This window comes from Ictidomys tridecemlineatus, chromosome 14, assembly GCF_052094955.1.
Source record: "Ictidomys tridecemlineatus isolate mIctTri1 chromosome 14, mIctTri1.hap1, whole genome shotgun sequence".
In the NCBI taxonomy this organism is placed as follows: Eukaryota; Metazoa; Chordata; class Mammalia; order Rodentia; family Sciuridae; genus Ictidomys; species Ictidomys tridecemlineatus.
Window position 1 is genome coordinate 69,974,746 of NC_135490.1, and position 25,539 is coordinate 70,000,284.

At 43.5% G+C, this 25,539-nt stretch overlaps 1 protein-coding gene across 2 annotated transcripts in view; it reads right to left on the reverse strand.

Moving 5' to 3' along the window:
• Window positions 1-1,396: 1,396 nt before the first annotated feature.
• The window catches only part of Mfhas1 (multifunctional ROCO family signaling regulator 1), a 95,518-nt gene continuing 71,375 nt past the window's right edge, over window positions 1,397-25,539 (reverse strand). Inside the window, exons 2-4 of one of the 2 annotated variants that reach the window (XR_002484599.3) lie at window positions 15,073-15,199; window positions 9,046-9,156; window positions 1,397-4,065 (exon numbers count right to left, since the gene is read on the reverse strand). Coding sequence is in view for 1 of the 2 variants with exons in the window: in XM_005330781.5 (XP_005330838.2) it covers window positions 4,032-4,065; window positions 15,073-15,199 (161 nt within the window). In the remaining variant the exon portion in view is untranslated. The remainder of the gene's footprint in view (window positions 4,066-9,045; window positions 9,157-15,072; window positions 15,200-25,539) is intronic. The other variant, XM_005330781.5, reaches the window with a different exon arrangement.

Here is a 25,539-nt window from a genome sequence, read left to right on the forward strand (position 1 = left end):
CATTCATTTTATTCAAAAACATTTTTTTTTTTGCATAAAAAAGCACTTCTTTCCTGAAGGAACTTATAAATATTCAAACCAGGTTCTGCGTGGGTGAATTTTCTCCTGCTGCTCAACCCAGATAACTTCCAAAGGTCATCTGCTCTCAGAGCCCTCCAATCCCACCGTGCCATAGGCCTTCCTTTGCAAAGCAGGTGCAAGTCCCAGCAGGTGATGACTTTCTTCACTTCCTGTCCCACTAGAGCAGTCATGTGCAAGTAGCCCTGTGCAGCAAGAATCAGCAGAGGAGCAATTTCTGTGTGTTAGGTGTGCTAGATTCGAAGTTCACGAAACGTGGGACCTACTTCAAAAAACTCACCAGTTGGAGGAAATAGCCTTGGGAGGGAACAATGTATGTGATAAATAATGTACTTCTAATTGTCAACGCTGATGCCTGCTTTTTTGTGTGACCTGCTCAGCAAGTTTAAAAAACTTAAAAAACTTCCCCATTTAAGAAAAAAAAAAAAAAAGAGGACCAAATGGATGATGTATGCTCCCACTGTGCTGTCTCCCGACAGGAGGGGACAGCAGTGGCACTGAGCTTTAGCTGTGAGGGGAGCAGCTCCACAGGCGCCACACTTCCCGTTACACTCCCCTTGGAGATTTTACCAAATGGTTTCCACTTTTCCACAGGGAGAGGATTGTTTGAATTCAGGGCAGCTGGGGTGGCCTCACTTTTTTTTTTTTTTTTCAGAAACCATGTGACAAGGCCCTCCTGGTCCAAGGGGGTCCCTTCTTTCCTTGTGCCCAACGTCTTAGCATCTCAGGTCAGGGCTTGTCTGGTCTGGTCCTCTCCCCAGAAGCTGTGTCTCTGTAAGAAACAGCCACATTGTTTTTATCTCCATACCTGCTGTCTGAAAAGTACAGCAGGAATGGAGCAGCAGTCTGGCCCTCTGAAGGCCTCCCGTCTCCCTGCCAGAGGCCCCAGGGCAGGACTTGGAAGGCTGTGGCAGAACTCCTGCTAAGAGCCCTTGAAAGGCAGATCAGGGAAGGGGAACTTCCAGACCTATCATGAATTCATCAGCTTTGATTTATAAATATAATGGCTCACTGAAAAGAGGATCTGGTTTAGAGGCAGTGCCTGTGTAGGGGACAGGGGTCAAGCTCAGACAGCATGCTGGCCTCGTATGTCTGAGGCCCTGGGTTCCACCTCCAGCCCCAGGAGACGGCCAGTGTTCCAGACTCAGAGTTTTAGAACAGGGACTGAGTCATCCCCTCAGGGATTCAGTCCTCCCCAGATAGAAGACAGCTGCCAACCCCCATGGCTCAAATTTAAGCACCAAACATATAAAATAGCTACTCCTTAACCGATAAAATTAAAAGCAAAAGCAGAAATAACTAAACTCTGGGAATATCATTGCTTCACCATTTCTTTGTATTTTTATTGAGTTTTTTTTTTTTTTATTTCTGCCCAAATACCACAGTGAACTGAGAAACCACAATTACAATTCACAGACTGTGGCATGAAAAACATCACACACTCCATCAGGAATCACATCAAACCCTTTCCTCTTTATTCATTCAAAAGAGAGTCCAATGCACAAGTGTCAAATATGAGCACTGTCATTTTTTTTTTTCTTTTCTTAGAAGGGGAAAAACATTTATTCTGGCAGCACTTTTACAATTCCAGGAAGTGGCTCTGATACCACAAGTTGCAGGAATAGAAACCATAACAAACTTGGAGGGCATTTCTTTGAGAGGCAAGGGACGCCGTGGTTGGAAAAAAAATTCTTCTTGTGCTTAGTGAATTGCCTGTCAGCCTCGGCGGGCCGCTAAAATCTTCCTGGGTGTTGAAAGAGAAAACGGAATTTCCTACATAGACACTGGAAAACTCCTGTAGAGCAAGAGTGTTTTCTGTATCTCCAACCCTCCCCCCCTCCCCAGGCTGAAGCAAGTTCTCACGCTTTGCTTTTTCTGGAGCTTCTTGTGGTCACATGACCCTCTTATCATGTGGACCTTTTGGCCAAAACACACGTGGCAGCAAGGTTTCCTCTTACACTGCTTCTCTAGGGTTCAGATGACAGCACAAAACATGACTGGTCAAAAAAGAGCAGATATTAAGAACATGGGCATTTATGTTCGTGAAAATAGCAAACACTTTTTCAGAGTATGTCACCCGAAGGGGCATGATTTCCATTTATATGGCCCTAAGGGGAGTTGGCCCAAAGTCATATGCTTGGGAGTCTCTTTCAAAGGACTGGTCAAGTCGGTTGATTGGACAGTGTAAGTACTATCACATGCCAATTAAAAAAAAAACCTATTGCCCAACAATTCAATGGTCCATAAAGCAATTAAATGTTACCATTCAGTTTACACACACACACACACACACACACACACACACACACACAGGAGAACTGTGACAAAAGGATTAACCAGATTAGTCTCATGATTCTGTTCTAAAAGGAAAATGAAATCTCCAACTTGAAGTGTCATATATTCAAGTATTTAAAAAAAATGTAAAAACAATCTGATCCCACTCTTGATTTTAAGATGATAAGGAAATCATAACCAGGGCTTCTGGAGTCAGTGAAGTTAACTCCTGGGGCACAAAATATTTTATAAAAATTGATTTGTGAGGTCATGAAATGCAGCCCACTTGTTCATTCTTTCTTTTGAACATGTGGAGACCACTGTGGCATTCCAAAAGTCAGTGCTTTCTAAACAAAGTGGAAGAGTAACACCAGCTGACTCACTCTTCTGTCTGACACTGGTGAGAAACAGTTTTGCACATTTTCTATCAACACGTGCAGGAGGCAGATGTAAACAGAGTCCTTTACATTCTTCAAAGAATGTGCTACTACTGCAGCATGTGCTGTTTGGCCCCAATTAGGAGGAGGCTAGAGAGCAACTTGTAGGGTTTGCTTTTTAAGTTTTACCTCCTGGAGATTTCAAAACAAGCGTTTTACTAGTTCTTGGCAGTAGATTGTCCTACAAGAGGCCCTGTATGAATAGCCAGTGTGGGATTATGTTCCCCAGCTAGGAAGCTCACTACCTGAAGTTCCCACAGACCAGATGTGGAGGGCTCACCAAGTGCTCTGCTAAATTCTGGACCTGTTCTAGAAAGGAGAGGTAATAATTAGCAGAGCCCCTTGCATGATTCAAAACAGACTCCCGATGATCTTAAGCTGCACTAACTGAGGTTTTCCATGAACTCTTTGTTCCAGAAGAGGGCCCCGTCTCTGCCTCAATACTAATGATATGTGGGTAAGGAACAGGAATGCTTCTGCCACCATGCCCAGTGACTTACAGGCAGGGACCTTGGATAAAGATGGGAAGGGACACTGCCTGATATGCATGTTGAAGGATCCTGTGGATGACTGGCAATCTACGAAGCAACACTAGATCCGTGGGCTAACAGATACACAGACATCTTTTTTCTTTTCTTTTTTAAATCTGAGAAGGCGATTAAAGAATAAAGAAAAGAACAACAAAAAAAAATGTCTTATACTAAAATAAGAAATCAGCCCCATCTTGGCACAGTTCTCATGCAAAATATTGCACCCAGTGTTAACTAACGCTAGAAGCTTCAAACGGTATAAATTTAAATGTATTTGCATATTATAAAAATAAAGATAAACATATACATATTTTACACTAGTTACGGAACAGCAATGAATGTCAGTTGATTCCTCTTTCACATTGAACAGAACTGAAACCCGAGTGCTCTAAATACTGCCACTGTACTGTAACTATGGCTTATATGTGCACGGAAAACAAAATCCCTGAGAAGCCATTCGACTTATTTTTTTTTTCTTTTCTTCAAGTAGCGCTCTCCTTGGAGGATCACAGTTCTGAGGTTCCGGTTGTGAAACTTTAGCTCCATGCTCTCTCTGTCCTTCCTCCGCCCCCTCCAGACCTCTGCGGTGGTCCTCTGGAAGCACCCTGAGCTGGTCTTCACTCCAGTGCCCAGCCTGTGCTTGGAGGTGCAGAGGGTTCCCAGGTGAGTGGTGATGCTCTATTTTCTCCATGGAAATCCCACAGTCCACAAGTCACTGGTTTCTGTGCTTTTCACCAACGTTCTTCCTAAATGGGTGTAGGAGAGGAGAGTACAAAAATGACGACAGTGAACCAACAGTGACAGTCTGACTGATAAGAAATGAAGAGTGACAATCGACACAGATTCATTTTCTGCATGGGTTTTCATCTCTACTTCTCTGACTCCTTATAAACATGTAGAGGTCAGGCCACTACCATCCTCACGGAGGGAAGCTGTTTTAGCAGTAAACCAGTCAAATATTTCTGTTTGTGATGTTAGTCTCAGGGAGTGATGCTAATTGGCCACAACACTTATTCCATTGTAAATTTTATAGCATAACTAGATTTTTAATTTGCAACCCAAATTCTAATCAGAAAACTGCTTCCTTTCAACACATGCACACATGTGGACCCAGGTTACACAACACTCCAGGAGGGGAAATATATGCCAACAAGCGAGAATGGATGCCTCTCTGGGTCTAAAAAGCGTGATTTGAGGTAGTGTTATAAGCAAGGTTGTTGACTCAGACCTAGAGTTTGATGCGCACTGAAGAATCCGCTGCATCTCAACAGATGAGACACAGCGGCATTCAAGTCAAACCAAATAGCTACAGGAAACGAACATCAAAATCCCCATCCTTTATTTCAGCTCTCCTACAATGACATGGGACAGCGTGTTTTAAAAGCATTTTAGCACCATTTAAGAAACCATACAAGGACAAGGAAAGGAAAGGAAAAAGGGGTATGATCTCTGTCCCTCATCCCATCTCTACATGCTTCCTGAGTTCACAGACACTGATAATTCAGTGTCCACCTAAGACACCCTTCCATCCCAAGTAAGAATCAGCTTGGTCAAGCTTAATGAAAACATCACCAAAAGTAAATTTCTTCCATTTGCTAATTCCATGCAGGGAACCCTTCCTTTCACTGTAGCATATGATTTGATTAATTCTCACCTACTGACAATCCCACCAGGTTAGCTAAATCTTACTCTGCACTTGACTGAGAGGGAAGCTAAGTCCAAGAGGTTAAATGACTTCCTGAAGGGAGTTGAAACCACTAGTGAGGGCAGAGCCAGGCTTTTAACCAGGGTCACGTGAGTCCAAAGCATGCTTGAGGAATACAAGGCAGGTTGGCTCTTTGAGATCCTCAGGATAGTTTCACATTTCTGTGGCCCCCAACTATGAGAAGGCCTATTAATACAGTCAACTCCCAGTAGAGAAGCTTTTGAAACTGTCTCAAATTCAAGCAATAATAATATGACTGATCTAACTGTAAAGAGGATGGTAGTGTGAAAACATCCCAACCAGGCAGTTGGCTTTGGTGCTATGATTTGGGGTTCATATGGATGATGGGCTACATAACAATTTTTTTTTTCCACTGAATCTAATGAACCTTTGGAAATGCAGCCAGTTGGGTCTGGCTGGCTACTCCCTTGAGCCACGCCTAAGACTGAGAAATGCAAGAATTCCTAATCCAGGGCACCTGAGAGGGGATATCCCACTGTTTACCGTTTTCAGCAGTTTTCCACATCACTACCACTTTTTACTTTTGAATTCTTAGGGAAAAAAGCCATCAAATCTCCAACCCTCTCTATTCCTCAATAAACTCGTCCTTCAACATCCACCTCAAATACTACTTCCTGGGACTTTTCCTGATTCCTCCTGGTGGAGTTCTTTCTTTTGAGTGCTCCCCAGACTCTGTTCACACACCTGTCATGGCAGGCATCCTATTTTAATAGCAATTCAACACTCACAAATTTGTCTGCTTATTTCTTTGATTCTCGTTCTATAAAAAAGTCTCGAGGGCAGGGTCTGACTTGGCTGTTTCTGCATCCTCAAAGTTGTGCAGGGAAACAAATAGCTGATTAGAGTTAGAAGGCTTCCCAGAGACAAAACATGGCCATAAGGACAACAGACCTTCCCTGGGTAGAAGGGAAAGGTGGCAGCCTGTTGAGGGATGGCAGCCACCAGGGGGCGCTGTGGTTGACGCCCTCCATAGTAAGGGAGCATCTCTGGGTCAGCAGAGTGTCTGGGGGTCTGTGAAGGGCCTTGTGGGATATGCCCAGAATTTTGAACTTGAACCTGTAATAACCAGGAAGACATCTAAAGTTTATGGAGAAAAGAGCAAAACGATTAGAGGGTAGCAGGCCAAGAGACACCCCATCACAGGGATCTCGGCAGAAACAGGGGAGTCTAGAGGAAAGCACGATGCTGAAAAGAAAGGTACACGGCCAAGTTCACGCATGTCAAGGCACACTGCTAAGAGGGGACAACAGGTCTTGGTGATAGACCATGCATGGGGAATAGAGGGCAGGAAGGCATTGAATCTGACAAATTCCTAGGCTGGGAAGATGGTCACAACGCTCTGCCACTACCTGTGACAGAAAACACAGACAGATGAAGATCTCCGAGAGAGAAAGACAACCAATTCAGTCCTCCACCTGTGCAGCCTATAGGACGTCCGGGGGAGCTGCCAGGTGGGACACTGGAGACCGAGGTGTGAAATTGAAGGGAGGGCTCAGCCTGGGGGTTCCCAGGTTATCGAACCTGACACTCCCAGGATGGAAGAAAGAAATTTTGACTCAAGGTACTTAAACACTTAGGCTAAAAATGAAGCCATAACGTTTTGTACTAATCATGTCTCCTATTTCTATGTTCTGATGCTTTGACATCTGGGGCCTTGCTGACCCTGGAGGAACTGGCCCTCCCAGAAGGAGCCAGGTCCTAAAAAGAGAAGACAACTCAGCCGTCAGTGTACCTTGCACATACAAACTAACCAGTCCAGAGCCCAGAGCCCAGAGCCCAGCCACCTCCTTTATTGGCTCTCACACTCTGGGTCACCATCCACCTGCTCTAATCACCCCAGGGCCAAATGCCAGACATCTAAGGACAGCCCTTCACCTGAGAACACTGGAATAATTTAAATGGGCCAACCTCAAGCTTTCTTTCACTGCCTCACTTGCCCTTTCTTATGGAAACCACAATAAAGGCTTTGCCCATGTTCTTCCCTCTTTCTCTGCCTCATGATCAACCCCAGTACTTCCTTCCCTAGGTAGCCTCCCATCACCAAGGTGTGACATGCCCCCTTCTCCTGGAGATTGTGAATATTAAAACATCTTTTCAATGGAAGTTGTCTGCTGATCTGTTTGCCTTACTGTACTTTAAATCTTCTATGAATATACTATATTTTTAAATATACATGCAAATGAGAGCCTCCAGCACTGTGAAAACTGTCCCAAAGCTGGGAGCCAAGACACAGATCGCAGATGCATGGTGCATTCAGTAACTGCAACTGTGGGCAAATGGCTCTGCCTGGATTCTACACTCTGTCCTTTGTGACTTACCTGGTTGTTAGCAGGATCCAATGACTCAGGGCTTTTTTTTTTTTATTTTATTTTTTTCATCTGAGGCATTTATACAGATACTCTTGGCATTTGTGACTACAATAAGAAAGAAAAGTCAACTCTCCTTTCCTCTCTATTCTATGGAGGGAGGTTGGCGTACTGAGGTTTACGTCAGGTACTTTATAAACAGATCTTTGTGCACTTTGTGCACCTGTGCTGGTGGTAGAGGAGAAGGGAAGCCAATGGCTTACCTACCTAACCAGCTTACACATTTACCTTCCTTGAGTAGGTAGCTCAACTAATAAGCTGCTAGGTAAGTTGGAAGGTAGATTTTTGCCACAGCATCTACATCTTCAGAGGAATTTTGTTTTTATTTTTTACCCATATATATTCTATCAATTTATATTCCTAGTAGAAAAGACCATAGCTGAATGTATGGAGCATTTGTGCACTCTGGGGGTAACTAGATAAAATGCTTCATCTGCAACAGTCTGTGCATATGAAACAACTTCATGAGATAAGTACTTCTATTATCTATATTTTACAGACATTTAGGGTCATAGCATTAATAAATAGTAAAGACCCAAACTTGGGAAGTGTAAAACAACCTTAAGAAAAGAAATATAAACACTTATTTTTAAAAAGCTACATGCTGCATTAACCAACCTCGGCTTTTCCTGATGTTATATTCTGGCATAAACACAGAATATATGTGTGGTACTGGGAAACAAACCCAGGGCCTCTTTGCATGCTAAACAAGTACTCTACCTTTGGGCTATATCATCAGCCCTTTTAATTTTATTTTGATACATGGTCTTACTAAATTGCCCAGGCTGGCTGCTGAGGGCCATTGCCAAGTAGGAATGACGCATCAAAATTTCCTTACCAGCGTACCTCATGTTGCTTAGAGGAAGGACTCGTGGAAATGGACTTGCCTTGGACATTCGTTGTGACATTGCATGTATGTTTGAGAAAGGTGACCCTGCTCAAGGACCAGGGTGGATCCAGGTTTAGGGTGTATCCTGCAGGTTTTAGGAAGTATCCCGGTTTAGGACAATCTGGGTTTAGGGCGGTTCCAGGTTTAAGGTTATTCCTGCTGGGAATAGGGCGTATCTTGCTGCCTGAGTTCCCGTTGAGTTCTCGTGGAATTGAGAAAGCATTTGGGATTAAAAGCCTGGTGGAGTACGTGAATTTGGCGGGCAGAACTTGGATTTCCCCAGAATGTGTGTAGAGGCCGGTGTGAGTTCGGGAATAAAGAATTGCTGTTTGAATCTACAAATCTGTGAGTGGCTCATGATCTTGTGCCCAGCCAGACTGCGGCAGCTGGCCTTGAACTTGTGATCTTCCTGCCTCAGTCTTCTGAGTAGCTGGAATTATAGGTGTGGGTCACTGTGCCCGGCACGGTGTAAATATTTTAAAAATTACTTTTTTTTTCCTATCAAGTATCTATAATTATGGACTCATGAAATATTATAGTAAATTAAACAAAAGAATCAAGTGGTTTCTTATTCCTAATTTCCAAATGTGAGCGGATTCTGGACAAGTAAAAAATTAGCTACCCTAGGATGCCCTGCTCTGTGGAATCTCTTCATCCCCAGCCCCCCCTCACCCCATAAAGTTCTCCAGGTCTTCAGGAGGGTCTTACCTATTCAAGACACTCTCTGCACTTCCCACAGACTTACCCTTAATACTTGGTGCTCCTAAAGTCACAGATTGGGTACAGTAAAAATGATGGCATAAGGGAAAGAAGCACTATCTTTTCCACTTAATTTTCCAAGAAAGTATGAAGGTACCTAAGCAGAGAGGGGAAAAATTCCAGTATCAATGTGGCTGATGGGAGACTAAAGGATTGAAGAAACATAATTTCTCCTAGCCTGGAAGAGCAGCCAGGCAATGAGCTGTTACTCCTTGCATAGGATAAAACAAATCAATGCAAACCAATGTGACCACTCCACAGGCAACATCCACACTTGGCCTTTTCCTCCAAAACACCAGGCCATCCCCACCTTCCATGTCTTAAAATTCAGTGGTCCCTGAGAAATTCTCCATTGTGATCAAGCCAAATTCATCTTGTGCCATTGTTTTTTTTAGAATAGGTCATCAAGCCCATGCTAACTAATTTCAGTGTACTAAGGCATTCTTTGCTCCTTTATTTGGTGAGAATAAAGATCACAGTCTTCATTCTATTTGTTATAAAAGCCTATTTCAGTTGGCCTTAAATATCCTTTTTCATAACAAAGTCATTGCAAAAATTCCTGTGCAAAGTAATCAGTGTACTTTTGAGAACACTTAGAAGCAGCAAGTCACTGGAATTTAGTGGGGCTGTTGCTCAAGTGAGAATTCTACTGTACATAGGCAAGAGTCCAAGTTTTTAAAAAGGGGCTTTGAAATGCGGTATATCAGCCTTGCCCTCTATTGTTATGAGTACTTTCTGGAAAAGGAGAAAGCTTGGCCTAGCAATTTCCAAAACAGCCCATTTTCACTAATTCTATAACATAGGACCCACCAAAATCAGAATTAACAGCCTTCTTCACTCTCTACAAACTCCCGCCACTCCCCAGATGATGGAAAGCACAGACGTAGTGCCACTAGAAGAGAAAGGTCAACTGTCAGGAAATGAAAATGATACATCTCCACTTCCTGTATGTTCAAGGGTCAGTCCATTAAGAAACCACATGGAAGAATGTGGGTTGAGTGCCAGCATGCCTCAAGGTAAAATGTTTTCACTTGCTAACCTGTTTAATTCTGTCTTTTGCACAGAAACCATCCCTTCAATTTGATTACCAGGCAGTTTGTCACAGAGTTCGTACAGTTCATTTGGTGGAGCAGGACATTGCTCTGAACTTCTTTGGAAAGAAAAAGAGAGACACTCTGCAGAATACCTACAAATGACATACCACTGGCAAGCTGCCATTTACCCAAAGAAGCTCATGTTCCCTGTGAGCTAGAATATTAAGTGTCTCAACCTGGGAGCAACTGGATGGAGACAGGCATTCACAAATAAAAAATGTAAAAATATTCTCTTTCTCCTTTCCCCACTGAGAGTACTCGTCAGCCCTCCCTGTTCTTGAGTTCTGTATCCTTGGATTCAACCAACTGCAGGCTGGAAATGTTTGGAGGTGGTAGGGTACTGCATGTGTATGGAACCTGCCCTCATCATGATCCCCTAAACTATACAGTTTAGCAACTATTCATACAGCGTTTGCATCATATTGTAAGTAATCTAGAGATAATTTATAGGTATGGGAAATACGTATAGTATAGTTATATGTAGGTATTCATAGTATTATTTTTTTTATAGAAAGGACTTGAGCATCTGCACATTCTGGTGTCCACAGGGGTGGAGTGGGGGTTCTGTAAACAATCCTCTGATGGATACCATAGGGCGAGTGCTTACTTGTGCCCCTTGCAACTCTTAAGGTCCAAGACTCAGCATCCCTTGAATATCGAGGGGTCAACTGGGCTGCCGCCAAGAAGCCCTGAAGGAGGGTCATCTCCTTTCATGCAGCTCCAACTTCATTTCATCCTTCCTCCATCCAAGAAACCAGGGACTGGCAGTGGGGGTACAAATTCAACTCATTACCATGGGAACTGAACTGTGCCTGGGATAACATGTTTTTCTGGGAACTTCTTTAAAACTCAGAAATCTGTTGCACTCTAACACACTAGGCAGCCGAATCACTAAAAAATATCAATGGATCGCATGGGACACTAGGTGATGTATTAGGCACAAGATTTCTTTCTGATGAAGATAGACTGATAGACTGCATGACTCTTTAAATACACTGATAGTCATTAGTGGGTGAGTTTTATGGTATACAAATTATACTACAGCTTAAAAATATGCAACTCATACAAATTTTGTCCTCCACGTAGCGGGCATTTCTTAGAGCAACTCAGGCGAATTTGCTACAAGATGCAATGTTCATCTCCTGTCAAATGCATATGTCCTTAAAAATCATGATCTCCAAAGTATGGAAAATGACTCATGTTTCTGTTTGATCATCAGCAAAGAGGACAAGAAGCCACTTAGTTCCCATTTCTTCCCAGAGGGCCAGGTGTGGGAAGGGAGGCACTTCATTTCGTTCCTGAGACCTCTTCTCAATAGAATGATGGTAGACACCTCAGCCACCAACCACTGAGACAAGCCACAAGAGTAAATCACGTTTTAAAAAAAATGACTCCTGATTCTGTGCCTCTCCCCATGAGGGAATAAAACATGTAGAAAAATTTTAAGTGAGAAATAAAAAAGCTTGGGATACATAAGGAAGACTCATGGTAGAGCTCTTGCCTAGCACCCGTGAGACCCTGGGTTCAATCCCAGTACTGCAAATAAACAAAACCAAAAGCTCATAAGGAGGCCCAATTAACAGCCATGGATCTTTTTTTCTTCATAAACTGCACTGTACCACCACTTTTATTCATTTAGTCAGAGGCAGGTAGTTAAATGACAAGTGTCTGATCTCATCTATAAAAGAAAGGAGTCAACTCAACTGAGAAAGGTTTGCCATGTCTTTTTTAAAGCCAAGTAAGATCTAGATCAACAAGAGACAGGGTCTCACTGAGTGGCTTAGTGCCTTGCTTTTGCTGAGGCTGGCTTTGAACTCATGATCTTCCTGCCTCAGCCTCCTGAGCCGATGGGATCATAGGCGCGTGCCACCACGCCTGGCCATCCTTTCTTAATGTGAACTATAAATGATGTGTTCACCGTACCTAAAAGTAGAAGGGGCTGTGACAGGCTGGCAGCAATGCAGCACCCCTCCGTTCCATCTTTGTGCTGCCCATTGGACATGGACAAGAAAAAGGTCCCAACAGACAAAGGAGACCTCACCGGCTGGGAGCCCACCCTTAGGTGCAGAAGGGATCCAAGAGACCAGGATACCCAACCCACACACATAAATCACCTGAGAGACTTCTGTGTTTTTAAGACTCACACCTGGTCCCTTCCCCTAGAAATTCCGATACCTATGCCTGATGAAAAAAGTTCCGTTTTGTCAGTCTACCTACATTTTGTGGGATAACAGAAAGTAGAAGATTGCTCTAGTGATCAACAGCCTCAGTCTCCCAATTTCTAGTGCCTGCCAGGACTCCAAATCTCAGGCTCATCACCAGGCCACATTGACTTAATGACTACCTCCTTTGACAGCTATCCTCATAGATCCCCCCAATCTCCTGCTCCAGCACACTGTCACCCCCATGTGCTTTTAGACCTTCCCCTGGGCATGGCCTGCCTCCGTGTATGCTTTTGTATTCATGGATGAGCTGTGGATGCTTAAAGAGTATGGGGTGTAAAATAGGACGGCACAAGCAGGGACTTCAAATCTAAGCATATTTTTCACGTATATGGTCATGCAGTTTCTCCTCACCTCCATGCTAAAAACTAAGTCCTGCCAGAGAAGCAAAACTTTCCTATTTAAAGAATACCCCTTCATTTAGAGTTGAAAAACTGCCATCTGTTTTATGAGACTTTTTTTTTTTTTACCTGTTTCAAAATAGAGCGATTCAGATTGCTAGGTCAAAAGTGGTTCGATCTCTAATGATGCTCCCTCCAGCAAGGAGAGAGGTCAGAGTCCTCTCTCTGATTGCCCAAGATTTTAAAGCTGCTAGTTCATTTAGGTTCAATAAGCTGTCAGAGGGAAAGGCTGATAACATTTTTTTTTCCCAGGCTGGTGTAAATGCAGTCTTTCTGTGGCAGGACAAGAAGCCCATGGGAAAACACTGATAACGCTGGCTGGGTGCCAGTACAGCTTCCTTGTGCAAATGGATATCATAACTCCTACCTCTACCTCGCCTATTAAATGGCATGCATCTTCGGCAAAACAATAGATTAATGTCTCTCTTGTCTCTCTTGGGAAATTTATGCCAATGGTAAGTGTATTGAATAACTGTTTCCCTGTATTCCCATACCTGCTGGTTCTAAAATACCCCCTCATCCTGACCCTAGATGAATCAGAAAAAAAAAAAAAAAAAGAGGGGGGGATCAATATACACGAGTTCAAAAAACAAATTCAAAAAAACATGAAAAAGTTTCTGCATGTTGGTATGTTCAGAACAGGGGATAATAGGAACTTGCTAAGTAATCCTCCTTTAATATTTAGGAAGCACGACAAGATTTCAGTGTGGTTAGGGTCACATCAGTGATGAAATATACTAGGCACATGTTAGATTAAATAGGATTATGAATATAGCATTAGATAAGAGCTTCCCCTCAGTGATATTTTCCAGCAAAGATGGATTAGGGATGTTCTGTCAAGTAAGTTGCTCCATTTGGAGAAAAGGGGGCCTCACACCTCCACGGCAGCTGCTAATGTGTGACAATGCCACTGGGAGAGCCTGGCGGTGCAGAGAGCACCACAAAAGCTCCTGAAAACCAGAGAAATGAAAAGCTGGGCTGCAATGGTGCACAAGGAGTCAAAATGCATTCTGCTGTCATAGGCCCCTAATTAGAATAAATAAATAAATAACATATTTGGGCAGAAAAAAAAAAAAAAGCTCCTAAAAGACCTGCCACTTTGGGGACAAGGTTTGGCTCCTACCACACAGAGCTCTGGCATATGGCTGGATAGGAAATTTCCCAAGATGAGATTAAAAGTCACAATTCTCAACAGCAAAATTTCCAGCTTCCCTCAAAAAAATAGAAAACTTAAGTAGAAAAAAATAATTCTATATGGCTGACCAAGCAGAAAAATTAAAAGTCTGCTGCATGCCTATGAGTCATGTTGCCGATATCACCCGGATAATGAGATGTGACCAAGAAGATCTGTGGCTGCTTTTTCAAGGTAGGAGGTACATGGACATATCATCTCAGTTTGAAAACAGCCTTCTTGGTTCCTAGTGTTACAAAAACAAGAATATAAGTTAAAAACCCAAACAGGGTGGGTTTCATCTAAAATGCCAAGCTCACATTCTACCCAATAATTAGTGTGCATGGGTGCATTCTGTCTTTAAGTCCTTTTGGGGAGAAGGGTGGTGGCAAGCTGCACAGTCCTTGATTTTCAGGGATGGACTAGAAATGCAGAGCCCCACAGCAAAAAAGAATCTATTATAGGCTTTTCTTACTTAATGGTCCCTCACTGGGTTCTAAAGTAAGAACCACTTAATTCTGCAATGTCAGAGTTAAGAACTCACTTGGGACACTTTTGGGGTTCCGGCAGAACCTAACAACCTTTCAACAAAGCTATGCACAAATGATCTGGGGGCAAATGTTCTTTTGATTACACATACTGGCAAATACACTAAAACCCAACAAACGGAACATTTCATTTTATAATTTGGGAGGCGGGCACTGAGGATTTAACCTAAGGGTACTTTACCACTGAACGATATCTCTAGTCCTTTTCATTTCTTTAGAGACTGGGTTTCACTGAGTTGCTGAGGTTGGCCTCAAACTGAGTCCCTAAGAATACAGGCATGAGACATGGTGCCCAGCTAAATTGGGCATTTGAAAATGAGCAAACTGTGTGGCTTGTTTGTGATAGCTCAATGAAGCTGTTAAAAGATGCTTCTAAATTTATCAGTGAAAGTAAAAAAATGGCAATAGCATGCTGCGTAAGCCACGGTGTTGACATCACTCAGAAGAATCGCATCTTCCTGCAGGGACTTCTCAGGATATTCGTACAGATGCGGTTTCACTTAGGTTTTGGTTATCACATCTACAGAGTCAGGATCAGGAGTGAGGAGCGGGGGCCAGGGGGGCTTTCCAAACTCACTTGGAACAGGGGCTGATCACAGTCGGCGTAGGTGGGTAAACCAAGGCAACATTCACTCGCTCGCTGCCGTTCTTGGGGCAAATGATTTCTGCCACTCCTTCTGGTCTGGGCTGGCTCAGCAATTCCCCTGCAGGAGAAGAGGAAGATGCATTAAGAAGAGGTGCCCCGCAGAGAAAGGAGCAAAGTGCTGGGGGTGGGAAAGGGAGGGAGAAGGGCAGGTAGTGAGGGTTTACAGACAACGGACGGAGGGACACAGAGAACAAAGGTGCGCCCAGGAACAGCAGGGTTGGCTGGGCTCCCGTTCTCACTGTCTGAATTGTCATCGGCATCACCTTGGAGAGGGTTCCCGAGTTATAGCAGGAAGGCTGGTCCCCTAGAAAAAGACGGCATCTGCCACCCTCCTGCTCACCTTCCTTTTCACTTACTCTAGAGATCTTTAGGGGCCAGGCTGGAGCCCAGCAAGGCAGCGCTGCCAGGGAGGGTGTTCATAATTAGGATTTGGGGCAGATGGGGTTGGGCAGAACGTAGCAGCCTTTCAACACAGCCCCGTGCACAGTTGACCTGGAGGGGTGGCAGACTAAAGGTGTTAACTAGGTAAAGGGCCCCAAAGCAGCCCAGCCCCCTCTTGGCAAGAGCATTTCCAGGCCAGTTCTGTGTGCCAAGCTCAAAGCACCAACACTGCACTATCTTATGACTAATGGGACCTAGTAAAAACGGGTGATTAACTTAATGGGTTGCCACAATGCCTAGAGGAAATCGGATACTGCATGCCCCGGATATAGTCTCTCTCCAACTAGATCATTAACTCCCCAAGAGCAGAGCTGGGCTTGTACTTCCATTCCTTCCTTCCCTGCCCATGGTCCACCCTGCCTCCCTCTGTTCTCAGGGCCAGCACAGGGTGCTCTGTCTTCAGTCTTTAATAGACAGCTCTGGCTGATGATGGCAGTTTTGGCATGAACTGCCCTCATTGAACCTAGAAAGTAAATAAACTGGACCAGTTTCACACAAGGTGTGCCCACAGGGGAGAGACATGACTGAATGTCACACTTCAGCTTGACGGTAGTCATTGCTTCTACCGCTCACGTGAAACTCTAGAGACCCCAGAGGACAAGCTGATAAGACAGGTTAAAAAATTGCCTTGCTCAAAATATCATATTTCCAGACAGGCATGGTAGTACATGCCTGTAATCCTAGCAGCTCGGGAGGCTGAGGCAGGAGGATCCCAAGTTCAAAGCCAGCGTCACCAACTTAGCGAGGCCCTAAGCAACTCAGCGAGATCCTGTCTCTAAATAAAATATAAAAAAGGGCTGGGGATGTGGCTCAGGGATTAAAGACTTCTGGGTTCAATCCCTAGTACCCGCCCCCTGCCAAAAAACCTATATTTTAAGCACCTGTTAGCTGTGCTCAAAGCACATGCTCCATCAAGCACCAGCACTCCATGAACTTAAGAGCTTTAAGTGGACAGATCATTCAATCCACACAAGATCCTGGGGAAGGTTTGTCCTCAGTTTATAAATGGGGATGCTAATGCTCAGGGAGGTTATGTGATATACCCAGTATCAGGAGATAACAAGTGACAGACTGGAGAAGTCAATTTGGCTCCCATCTCTTGGGCCCCAACCTTTGGCCACCAGCCTCTAGAATCTCCCTCAACCAGGGACTGCTCGTCCATGTCAGAACGTATTTTTCCAGGAGGAGTAACCTAAAAATCCCTATTTGAAAATAAGGAACTAAAGCTTTCACATATTTATGCTTCCAGGAAAGGCATTAATTTCTGGATTGGAACATTTTTGTCTGGCTTTGCACAATATTCAGTACCAGAAACTGCTGGAAACACCAAATCACCACGGAAGTTCGTTTGGCATCATTAGCTTGTCTCACGCGGGGTCAGAACTGCACTCTGACAGTTAGGAAAAGATTCCCCAAATATAAAAGCACAGTGACAAATGTAAACGTAAAATGCCATCAAAATAATAAGATGAACTCAAGCCAGCAGCATGTCAGAGCTAGACTGAAACCTGGAAGTCCTCCAGTGCAAACACCACTTGGTAAGTCGGAGCTCTCCGCGTTCTAACAGATCTGCCCCACGTCCCATGAGAGCTGTGCATCTTTAACCCCCCCCCCCACCAACACACACACACACACAAACACACACACACACTCATACCCAGTGCCAGGACCACACGAGAGGGCGTTTGGAGTACCCTGGCTGGACTGCCCTCTCTGTCGCCTCTTCTGACAGTTTCAAGTTCTGCTTTGGGTCCTAAGATCATCCCGAAGCCTGAACAGCCTGGGCTCCTCTGGTTTCCCCTGGAAACCCTGCAGGTCAGAATTTCACACCGGCCTCAACTTCATCTGCTGTTGGCTCCCTGGGTTCCCTGGACTACACTACAGATGCCAAGTCCCTGTCCCCGGCACCCCACCTGGGCCACAGTCCAGTACGGCTGGCTTCTCTGCTGAGCATGTTGCAGCCTTTTGGTGAGCGGAAGGTGGGTTTGCCAGAAAACTGGAGATAATTTGCAGAAGTCTATTAAAGCCTTAGTTACCAATTTCGTTTAAACCAATAGTGTTACTGTCCTTCCTGAAAGAGTCAGGTAACTGGTTTTGTTTGAATCCTGTTCCTAGCAGTGTGGTCCGTAGTGGTGTTTGGTTTGGATGTGATTTGTACCCCAAGGGTTCATATATTGGAGACCTGATCCTTCATGTGGAGGTGCTGAGAGGTGGTGGGACCTTTAAGAGGTAGGGCCATGAGGGAGAGCCTCAGGTCAACTGCACACATGTCCTCAGAAGAGATTGAGGGACTCCTCTCTCTCTCTGGCTTCCTCTTTTTTGCTATAATTTCTCTTCCCATAAGGGCTTCCCATCATTGCCATCTGCCATGAGGTGATGCAGCCAAAGGGATTCCTTGCAAGAGACTGCACCATGCTATTGGACTTTTAGCCTCCAAAAATGAGAGCTAATAACACTTTTTTTTTCATTATAAAGTTAGTCTGCTTCAGGTACTTTGTTATAGTAATGAAAAGAGGACTAATACACATGAAAACAGAGCATGAAGGTAGAAGGCAGAGAAGTTTCACACATAAAAAAATTCACTTGATGCCAATGAATACTGAGCAATAAGCGGAATAGTTCATAATATATTTTTAATATTTTATTAGTTGTTGAAGAATTTTAAAATTTTATTCATTCCTTGATATGTGGTGCTGAGAATTGAACCCCATGCCTCACACATGCTAGGCAAGTGCTCTACTACTGAGCCACAATCCCAGCCAACAGATCATAATTTCAAGTGCACTTACATTCTCCAATATATTGCTATGAGTATGTACGAATGTTACAAAAATCCTACTATTATGTATAATTATAATATACTAATAAAAATTAATATAAAGTAAAAAGGAGGAAAAAAAACATGCATAGTTCCTAGATTGATAACATAAGAACAACAATTTTTTCTTCTCAAACCTGTCTCCAAAATGTGAAGAGTGGTTCACAATGCGTAAATCATCAAGTAAAATTGCAAAGCTAATCATCCTCAAATTTAACACAAACTTGATCTTCAAAATAAAGTATGTTCTTGAGCTGAGCAACGACTGAGACCTTCCTGTGTGGGGGGACTGCAGAGGATGCAGGGGAAATAGAGGATACAGATGTAAGGCATGGGTTCTGACAGGAAGGACCTCAGGGTCTGCAGAGAGAAGATGTCCATGTGAAGAACTCAATCCTGCATGTCGAGTGCCCCAAGGACATTCATAGGAGATGCTAGAGGAGTGAGGGGAAGGTGAGGTCAGTGCTGATTTGCAGGATTGTGAAAGAGCTCAACAAATGGGGAATACCAGCCAAAAGACCCGCTGCTATGACTTGGATGAATATGCCAAAAGGTCCACATGTATAGGCTTGGTCCCTGGGGTGGGGGTTTCGGGGATGCTGTGGACCTTTAAGAGGTGGGGCCTGTTGGAGAGGTCATCAAAAGCAGGCAATGGGATTGTGGCACGCCAGTCTTTTTCTCTATTTTTCCTGCCTTGAGATGTGAACATTGGCTCCAACATGTGCTCTTGCCGTAGCATGCTGCCCTTGCCAGAGGCTCAGACCCGTGGGCTGCCTGACCTTGGACTTGAACCTCAAGATAAATGACCCCAAATAAATCTCTCTCTTCTCTATAGTAGCCTGTCAGATAGTAATGCAAAGCTGTCTAATTACCAATATGGAGAAAAGAATGTGTGAGGATGGGATAAACATCAACAATGTGAGAACAAACCTGAATTAACCCAGAGAGAAAAAAATGCAGCCCACAGTAGCTTAATGTCATGTATGTATCATCTCAACCCTCGTGACAACACTGTAAGGTAGGGACAGTTATTATCATCATTATAGAGGACAGGAACCCAGAGCTCAGAGTGGATAAGGAAATGCTAATCGTAACAGAGGAACAGTGCCAGAATCTGGACCCAGGACTGTCTGATACAGCTCTTAACCACCACATCACAGTGTCCTGTGACAAGACAAAGATATAGAGATAATTAAATGAGATAACCTATGCATTTGATGATTTCTTGACACTATTATTATAGTGATAAGAAGATTATGCAAGAGCTTACTCTTCCAAGTATAAAAAGAATTCGTACAAGCATAGAAAAGCAATATACCAGGTTCAGACCATAAATTATCAACATGCAAAACATGACCTCACTAGATATTTGAAAAATTCAAATTTAAAAAAAATTATATTTTTTTACATTATCCATCATCCTAACAAAAGTAAATAAAAAAGATAAATCCCCAAATTGGCAGGAGCTGTAAAAAGAAAAATCATACTTATGAGAGCACATTAACAATAAATTAAGAAAAAATGTACATTTGATTGGGTATATTTCCATTTTCAGGAACCTGCTTAAAGGAAGTAGGTTTTTCTGACAAAAAATTATACAATGATTGCTCACAGCATCATTGTGGTTCCCACCCCCCCCCCCCGCACCCACTGTTTATTATATGGAGAAAACTTGGTAACTTTCTCAAATGTCCCCAAAACAGGGAAATGGATAAAAATAATCACACATTAAAGACATAGAATACTATGGAATCATTAAATATGAGACTGACATTTCCATATAAATTTGAAAACACATTCTAATTAGAATTTAGAATGAAATAGATCATTCAAGGGTAAACAGTCCTGAGGTTATTTACTTGTTTTTTATGTTAGAGTCAACAATAAAAGACTACAAAGTACTTTTCATATTGAGGGAGATGGCAGCGATAAGTGCTGATCCTTCTCCTTTGTTGGAGATTTTCTGTCCCTGTGCAATGCAATCAGTGTTTTTGAAAATGCATAATTGTGGTCTACTGAGCAGCACACTGGCATCCAGAGAGACCACTACACAGTCTCCTGTGCCCATTAAAGTTATGAAAAACTGCTTTATTACTCTGGCTCAAGTCTTCTGCCATGAGAAGGCTAGCCAACTCTTATCAATTGCTTTTTCCTCTGTGCAACAAGGGAACACCAGATTTCATTACCATTTTTTTTAATTGATAGAAATAAGTGAAATGAACCTCTTTTTTGCTTATTATAGGAATTTTCAAATGTTAGACACATTATGCAAAATACTAAAAACTTATTTTAATGACAATCCAAACCAAAATACTGAATGTTGAAATCTTTTCAGTGTAAATCAAAAAGCCCCCGGTGGGCTGGGGATGTAGCTCAGTGGTAGAGTATTTGCCTAGGAGGTATGAGACCCTAGGTTCATTCCCCAGTACAGAAAAAAAAAAAAAAAAAAAAGAAGGAAGTCACTTGCTGATTTGAGATAAAGACCCAAGGTATAAACCTCTCAAAACAACAAAAGTTGCCTAGGAATTTTGGGGAAACAGAATCATTCAGTCCATAGCAAGGAGAAGCTGAATGAAAGAAGGAATGTATGGATCAGTCTAGGTCTAGGTCTAGCCAGGAGACAGAAACACAAAGTAAGGCTTAACATAAACCATCATTTGCTGGTTGCAGGGAATTAACTTCCAAGAGGGAACAGAAGAGAACTCTTAAAAAATATCCTAAGGCTAAATAAGAATATCCAAGGATGAAAATTTTAAGAAGTGGGGGAGACCCTCCCTTGCCAAAGGCTGAGATTTGGACCTTATTAGACTGGGTTTGATACAGCCCCTCTCTCTCCCTGTAGGTGAATTTTCTTGGGTTGCCCTAGGCCAGACTAAGCCACAGTCAGTTGACCGAAGCCAGGAGACGTGGCATCCAGACTGTCCTCTGGGGTTAAGAAGTTCAACTTCCTGTTGGGGTTGGGGAAGGAGGCTGAGAGAAGGGCATGCTGTTGAACTCACTGGGAGCCCTGCTGGGGCACCAGCTGGAGTCCCTCAAGAGCTAAACCCCTCAGGAAGCCACTGAATTCATGAGGGAGACAGGTAGAGAGACAACCCTCAAACCCCCTGGGAAAGGCCACTGCACTGGCCAGGAAATTGGCTGGGATGGCCATTCATGCATAGGTTTTTCCTGCTGGGCCACTGGTAAGTCGGCTGTGGTGGCCACAGATGTTTCCCAGCACTGGGCCATCTCTACTCTCAGGAGGTACACTCTGCAGGGAGGCTGTATTCTTTGTGAGCACAGCATTTGTTTTTGTCTCAGTTAGTTCCTCTTAAAAATTAGTCAAACTGATAGGGCCAGTTGATAACTAGACATGTCCTGAGGCATAAATTCCAAAGGCAGCTGCAAAAATGTAAACCAACTGAAAACTGTGAGCCTTTCCTAGACCAGGGTTTTCATTTTAACCATACATCCTTGTGATTCTTCAAATGTAAGACATACTCTGAGTTCTAGGCAATTTCACAATGTAAGAAATTGTCATCTCTAGCCATTTGTTGAATTCTGAAGTCCAGTTTTGATTATGAATAATGAGGGTTCTTTTTTTTTTAAGTAAAAAGTAAAAAAGTACCAGAAATGCCTTCCTGTGCCTTGAAGCTTCAGGGATGATTAGTCAGCGAGTATAATCTTCAGACCAAGCAGAATGAGGGCTTTTGGAGATGCCCTTCATCTAAGGGTGCATTTCTACCTATTTTCTAGTGAGGTTTCATGGCCTGATTATTAGGCAGCACTACACAAACTGATTTTAACACTTCAGCTTCTTCCTAGCCCCCTCCAAAGTGATGACAGAGGTGACAGTTACAGGCAGAAGGAAAAACAAGAATCACAATCCTGATTACTTCTGTGACTCCCATAATGAGCCCACTCTGTGAAATGCTCAGATTCTCCTGATGAATAATGCAACAGGAGCCAAGCAGTGTCCACACTTGGGGTACAAATGACTGGCACAGCTCATCATTCTTTTTTTTGTGGCAGGTGCCCATCTCCATGGACAAGCTCAGTTTTTCCTGACTGCCCTGACAGTAATGCTTAGTCCCTAATTGCATCAAGCCTTCTTTCTTCGTATTTATGGGACAGGGAAGGAGAAGGGGCGGACGCAGTATCTCCGATGTGGTAAACAAAGAGCTTCACTTGCTCTCTGGAGTTCTTGCAGGGCAATCACTCAGGTCTCTTCTAGGTTAACAAGTTGTAAACTCAAATAGGCTTTCATTCACGGCACTCCCATTTGGGAGACTGTAGATGACTATAATGAATAACAAGAAAATGCCACATGGAGAACAAAGAAGGGCTGGAGGCGAGGATGAAGACCCACAGGCCTGCCTGGTACATGCTAAGTGTAAACAGAGTCTTCATGGTTGAGAGCAACACATTTTATCATGAGGGTGGGCCTACCTCTGAAGCACAGGGTAATGTGTCCCCCGACTCCAATTGCCTGAAAAATGGAGTAAGACAATAGTGCAGTTGATACAGTCCCCCATCCACTGAGCCACACGCCATCATCCCATTAATCTCCTCTGAGAAGCAGCGGTGGAGCATGGGGGTGGCACCTGGCATGATGGTGGGCCTGAAGTGCATTGAGGGATTACAGGCCAGCAGCGAGAAAGTGGATGTGGGAAAGACCTGAATGGGAGGGAGTTCAGACTCAAGGGTTAACCAATAGCATTCGTTCTTTTCCAAAACCTGATTAGCATAAATTTTAATCAATAGCCCTTAGTACTTTTCCAAACCCTGATTGGCATAAATTTGGACCAATAGCATTGACTCAAGGGCTATATAAATCCCTAGACTAGCACACACAAGCGACAAAGCCTACTGGGTCCCCTCTCATTAGGAAGGAGCTCTGTTTCTATTTACACTTGAATAATCCTATTCTTACACTCACTCGTCCTTGTCTGTAGATTTCATTCTTTGAATTCACGAGATGAGAACCCAGAAAAAAGAAATTGGCAATGAGCTGCTGGGGTCTACTGAAATACTGAAAGCCACAGCCCGCAATTAAGAGTTGCAACACGTTTCTAGACTGCAGAGGCCTACAGCTTACCCAACCTGCCAGCAGAAGCAGAGAACTCTGTTTTCACAGTAGTCCTAGTTTGAGGTAGGGTGGATTTGCCAATGTCTTTGCATTGCGACTTAACATTTTTTGAAACACTACCCTGTGAACAGGGAAGATCAATTACTGAATGCCTCTCAGGCATTTCAGAAACTTGCCTAGACAATAGAAATGACCCTATTACTTAGAATACCCCAAACAAATTTTCTCTTATGGTGAAAAAAAGTAGAAAATCTACTTTCTTTTTTTGGTACCAGAGACTGAACTCAAGGGCACTCGACCACTGAGCCACATCCCTAGCCCTATTTTGTATTTTATTTAGAGGCAGGGTCTCACTGAGTTACTTAGCGCCTCACTTTTGCTGAGGCTGGCTTGGAATTTGTGATCTTCCTGCCTCAGCCTCCAGAGTCGCTAGGATTACAGGCATGCGCCACCATGCCCAGCTTATTTTCCATCTTTGATGAAGATTAAAAAATAAAACCACTCATAATTCTACCACCATTATTAACATGTTATTATTATATAGGTTCTGATAAGTATATACATAGTGAGATTGTACTGCATCCACGACCTTGCTGCATGTGTCCCCAGTAATAATGTGAATGAATGCTTTGAGTAAATATTATGATAATATAAACTTTTTGAGAAAATATTCTTTAAGATCTAAAGAGGGAAAAAAGAAGTTGTGGCCTTTACAGCATCTCTTCCAAACCATTTGGCAAAAGGTCAACCAAGGAAAACCCAAAGGAAAAGACTGCTAACAAAATTTCTTTTTCAAATCGCCACTTGAATTTAGCTCCTTTTCTCCCATTAGAAGCTCAACCACCTCTTTCATAAATCTCTTGTTTGTTTTTTTCTGGTGGTTGTTGGTCTTTCATTCACACATCCCCAATCCTCAGTAGCATTCTTCCCCACACCTTCCTGTGCTTGGCTGGTTGAAATCTCCTCTCCTCCAGCGCTCCTGTTTCTAGACCTGCAGTACAATGACAGTCCATCTCATCTGCTTCTGGGCTGCTCATCCTCCTAGAAGCTCATCAGCTGTGATGCCTCATCTCAGCATCTCCAGAGTTCCTGGGTTGAGGCCCACGTAGAGACTTCTGGAGGATTCCAGAGCATGAGGTGCAAAATAAATATTTCTAGGGGCCAGAATTAACATCCCTGAACATCAGGTAAACCTGACTCCCCTGGCACTTAACAGTGTGCAGGAGAAATGACCACAGAGTCTGCAGGAAGATGTCACCTACTAGGAAGGGCTTTGCTTTGGGTTCAGAAACAGCAAAAAGTAGCAAAGTAAAAGATATTTTATATCCAAGTTCCTTAAACTTACTTTTCTAATCAGTTCAGGATTAGCCCAGATACAATACAGATTGCAATAATGGGTAGTGTACAAGAATAACTGTTCCTTTCTTTAGATTCTGAATGAGATTTCACCTTAGGATCTAAAAGGGAGCTACCCCTTATTCCAGAAAGAAAGAACCAGGGGAAAACACTTGAAATTTAAATGAGGGGATTTTGACGAGAACACATTTGCATGGATGGCAAACACACTTCATAAGCTCTCCATCCACAAGAAGTGGCTGGTCCCAAAAGGGTTCAACAAATTCATGCAAGTGAAAGAAACAGTGTGACATAATGTGTGAGGCTAAAGCTTTGGACACTGAAGGTACAGAGGACAGAGAAGGCTTCCACACTGTTCTTTATTAACAACAGCAGAAGGTGAACTGCTCTACACACACACACACACACACACACACACACACACACACACAAAACCACCAGAATCATGATTGGAGTTGACCGGTCAGCTGCTGACTGTCCCCTGCTGTTCCACAGTGGCCCTACACACGGTCCATCCTCGAGAAAATGCACTGGAGGACTTAGACTGTCCTCTCTTGCTGACCCAGGAGGAGACCCCACACAGTTGGACCCAAGTTGAAGCCGCCCGGGAATCCAGGGCCAGAGGGCCACGCCTCTTGTCGCCACCCACCCATTCCCATGCGCCTCCCCCAGACACGTGCGCCTGCCACTTGGCTCCATTTTCATGGCTAAGGGT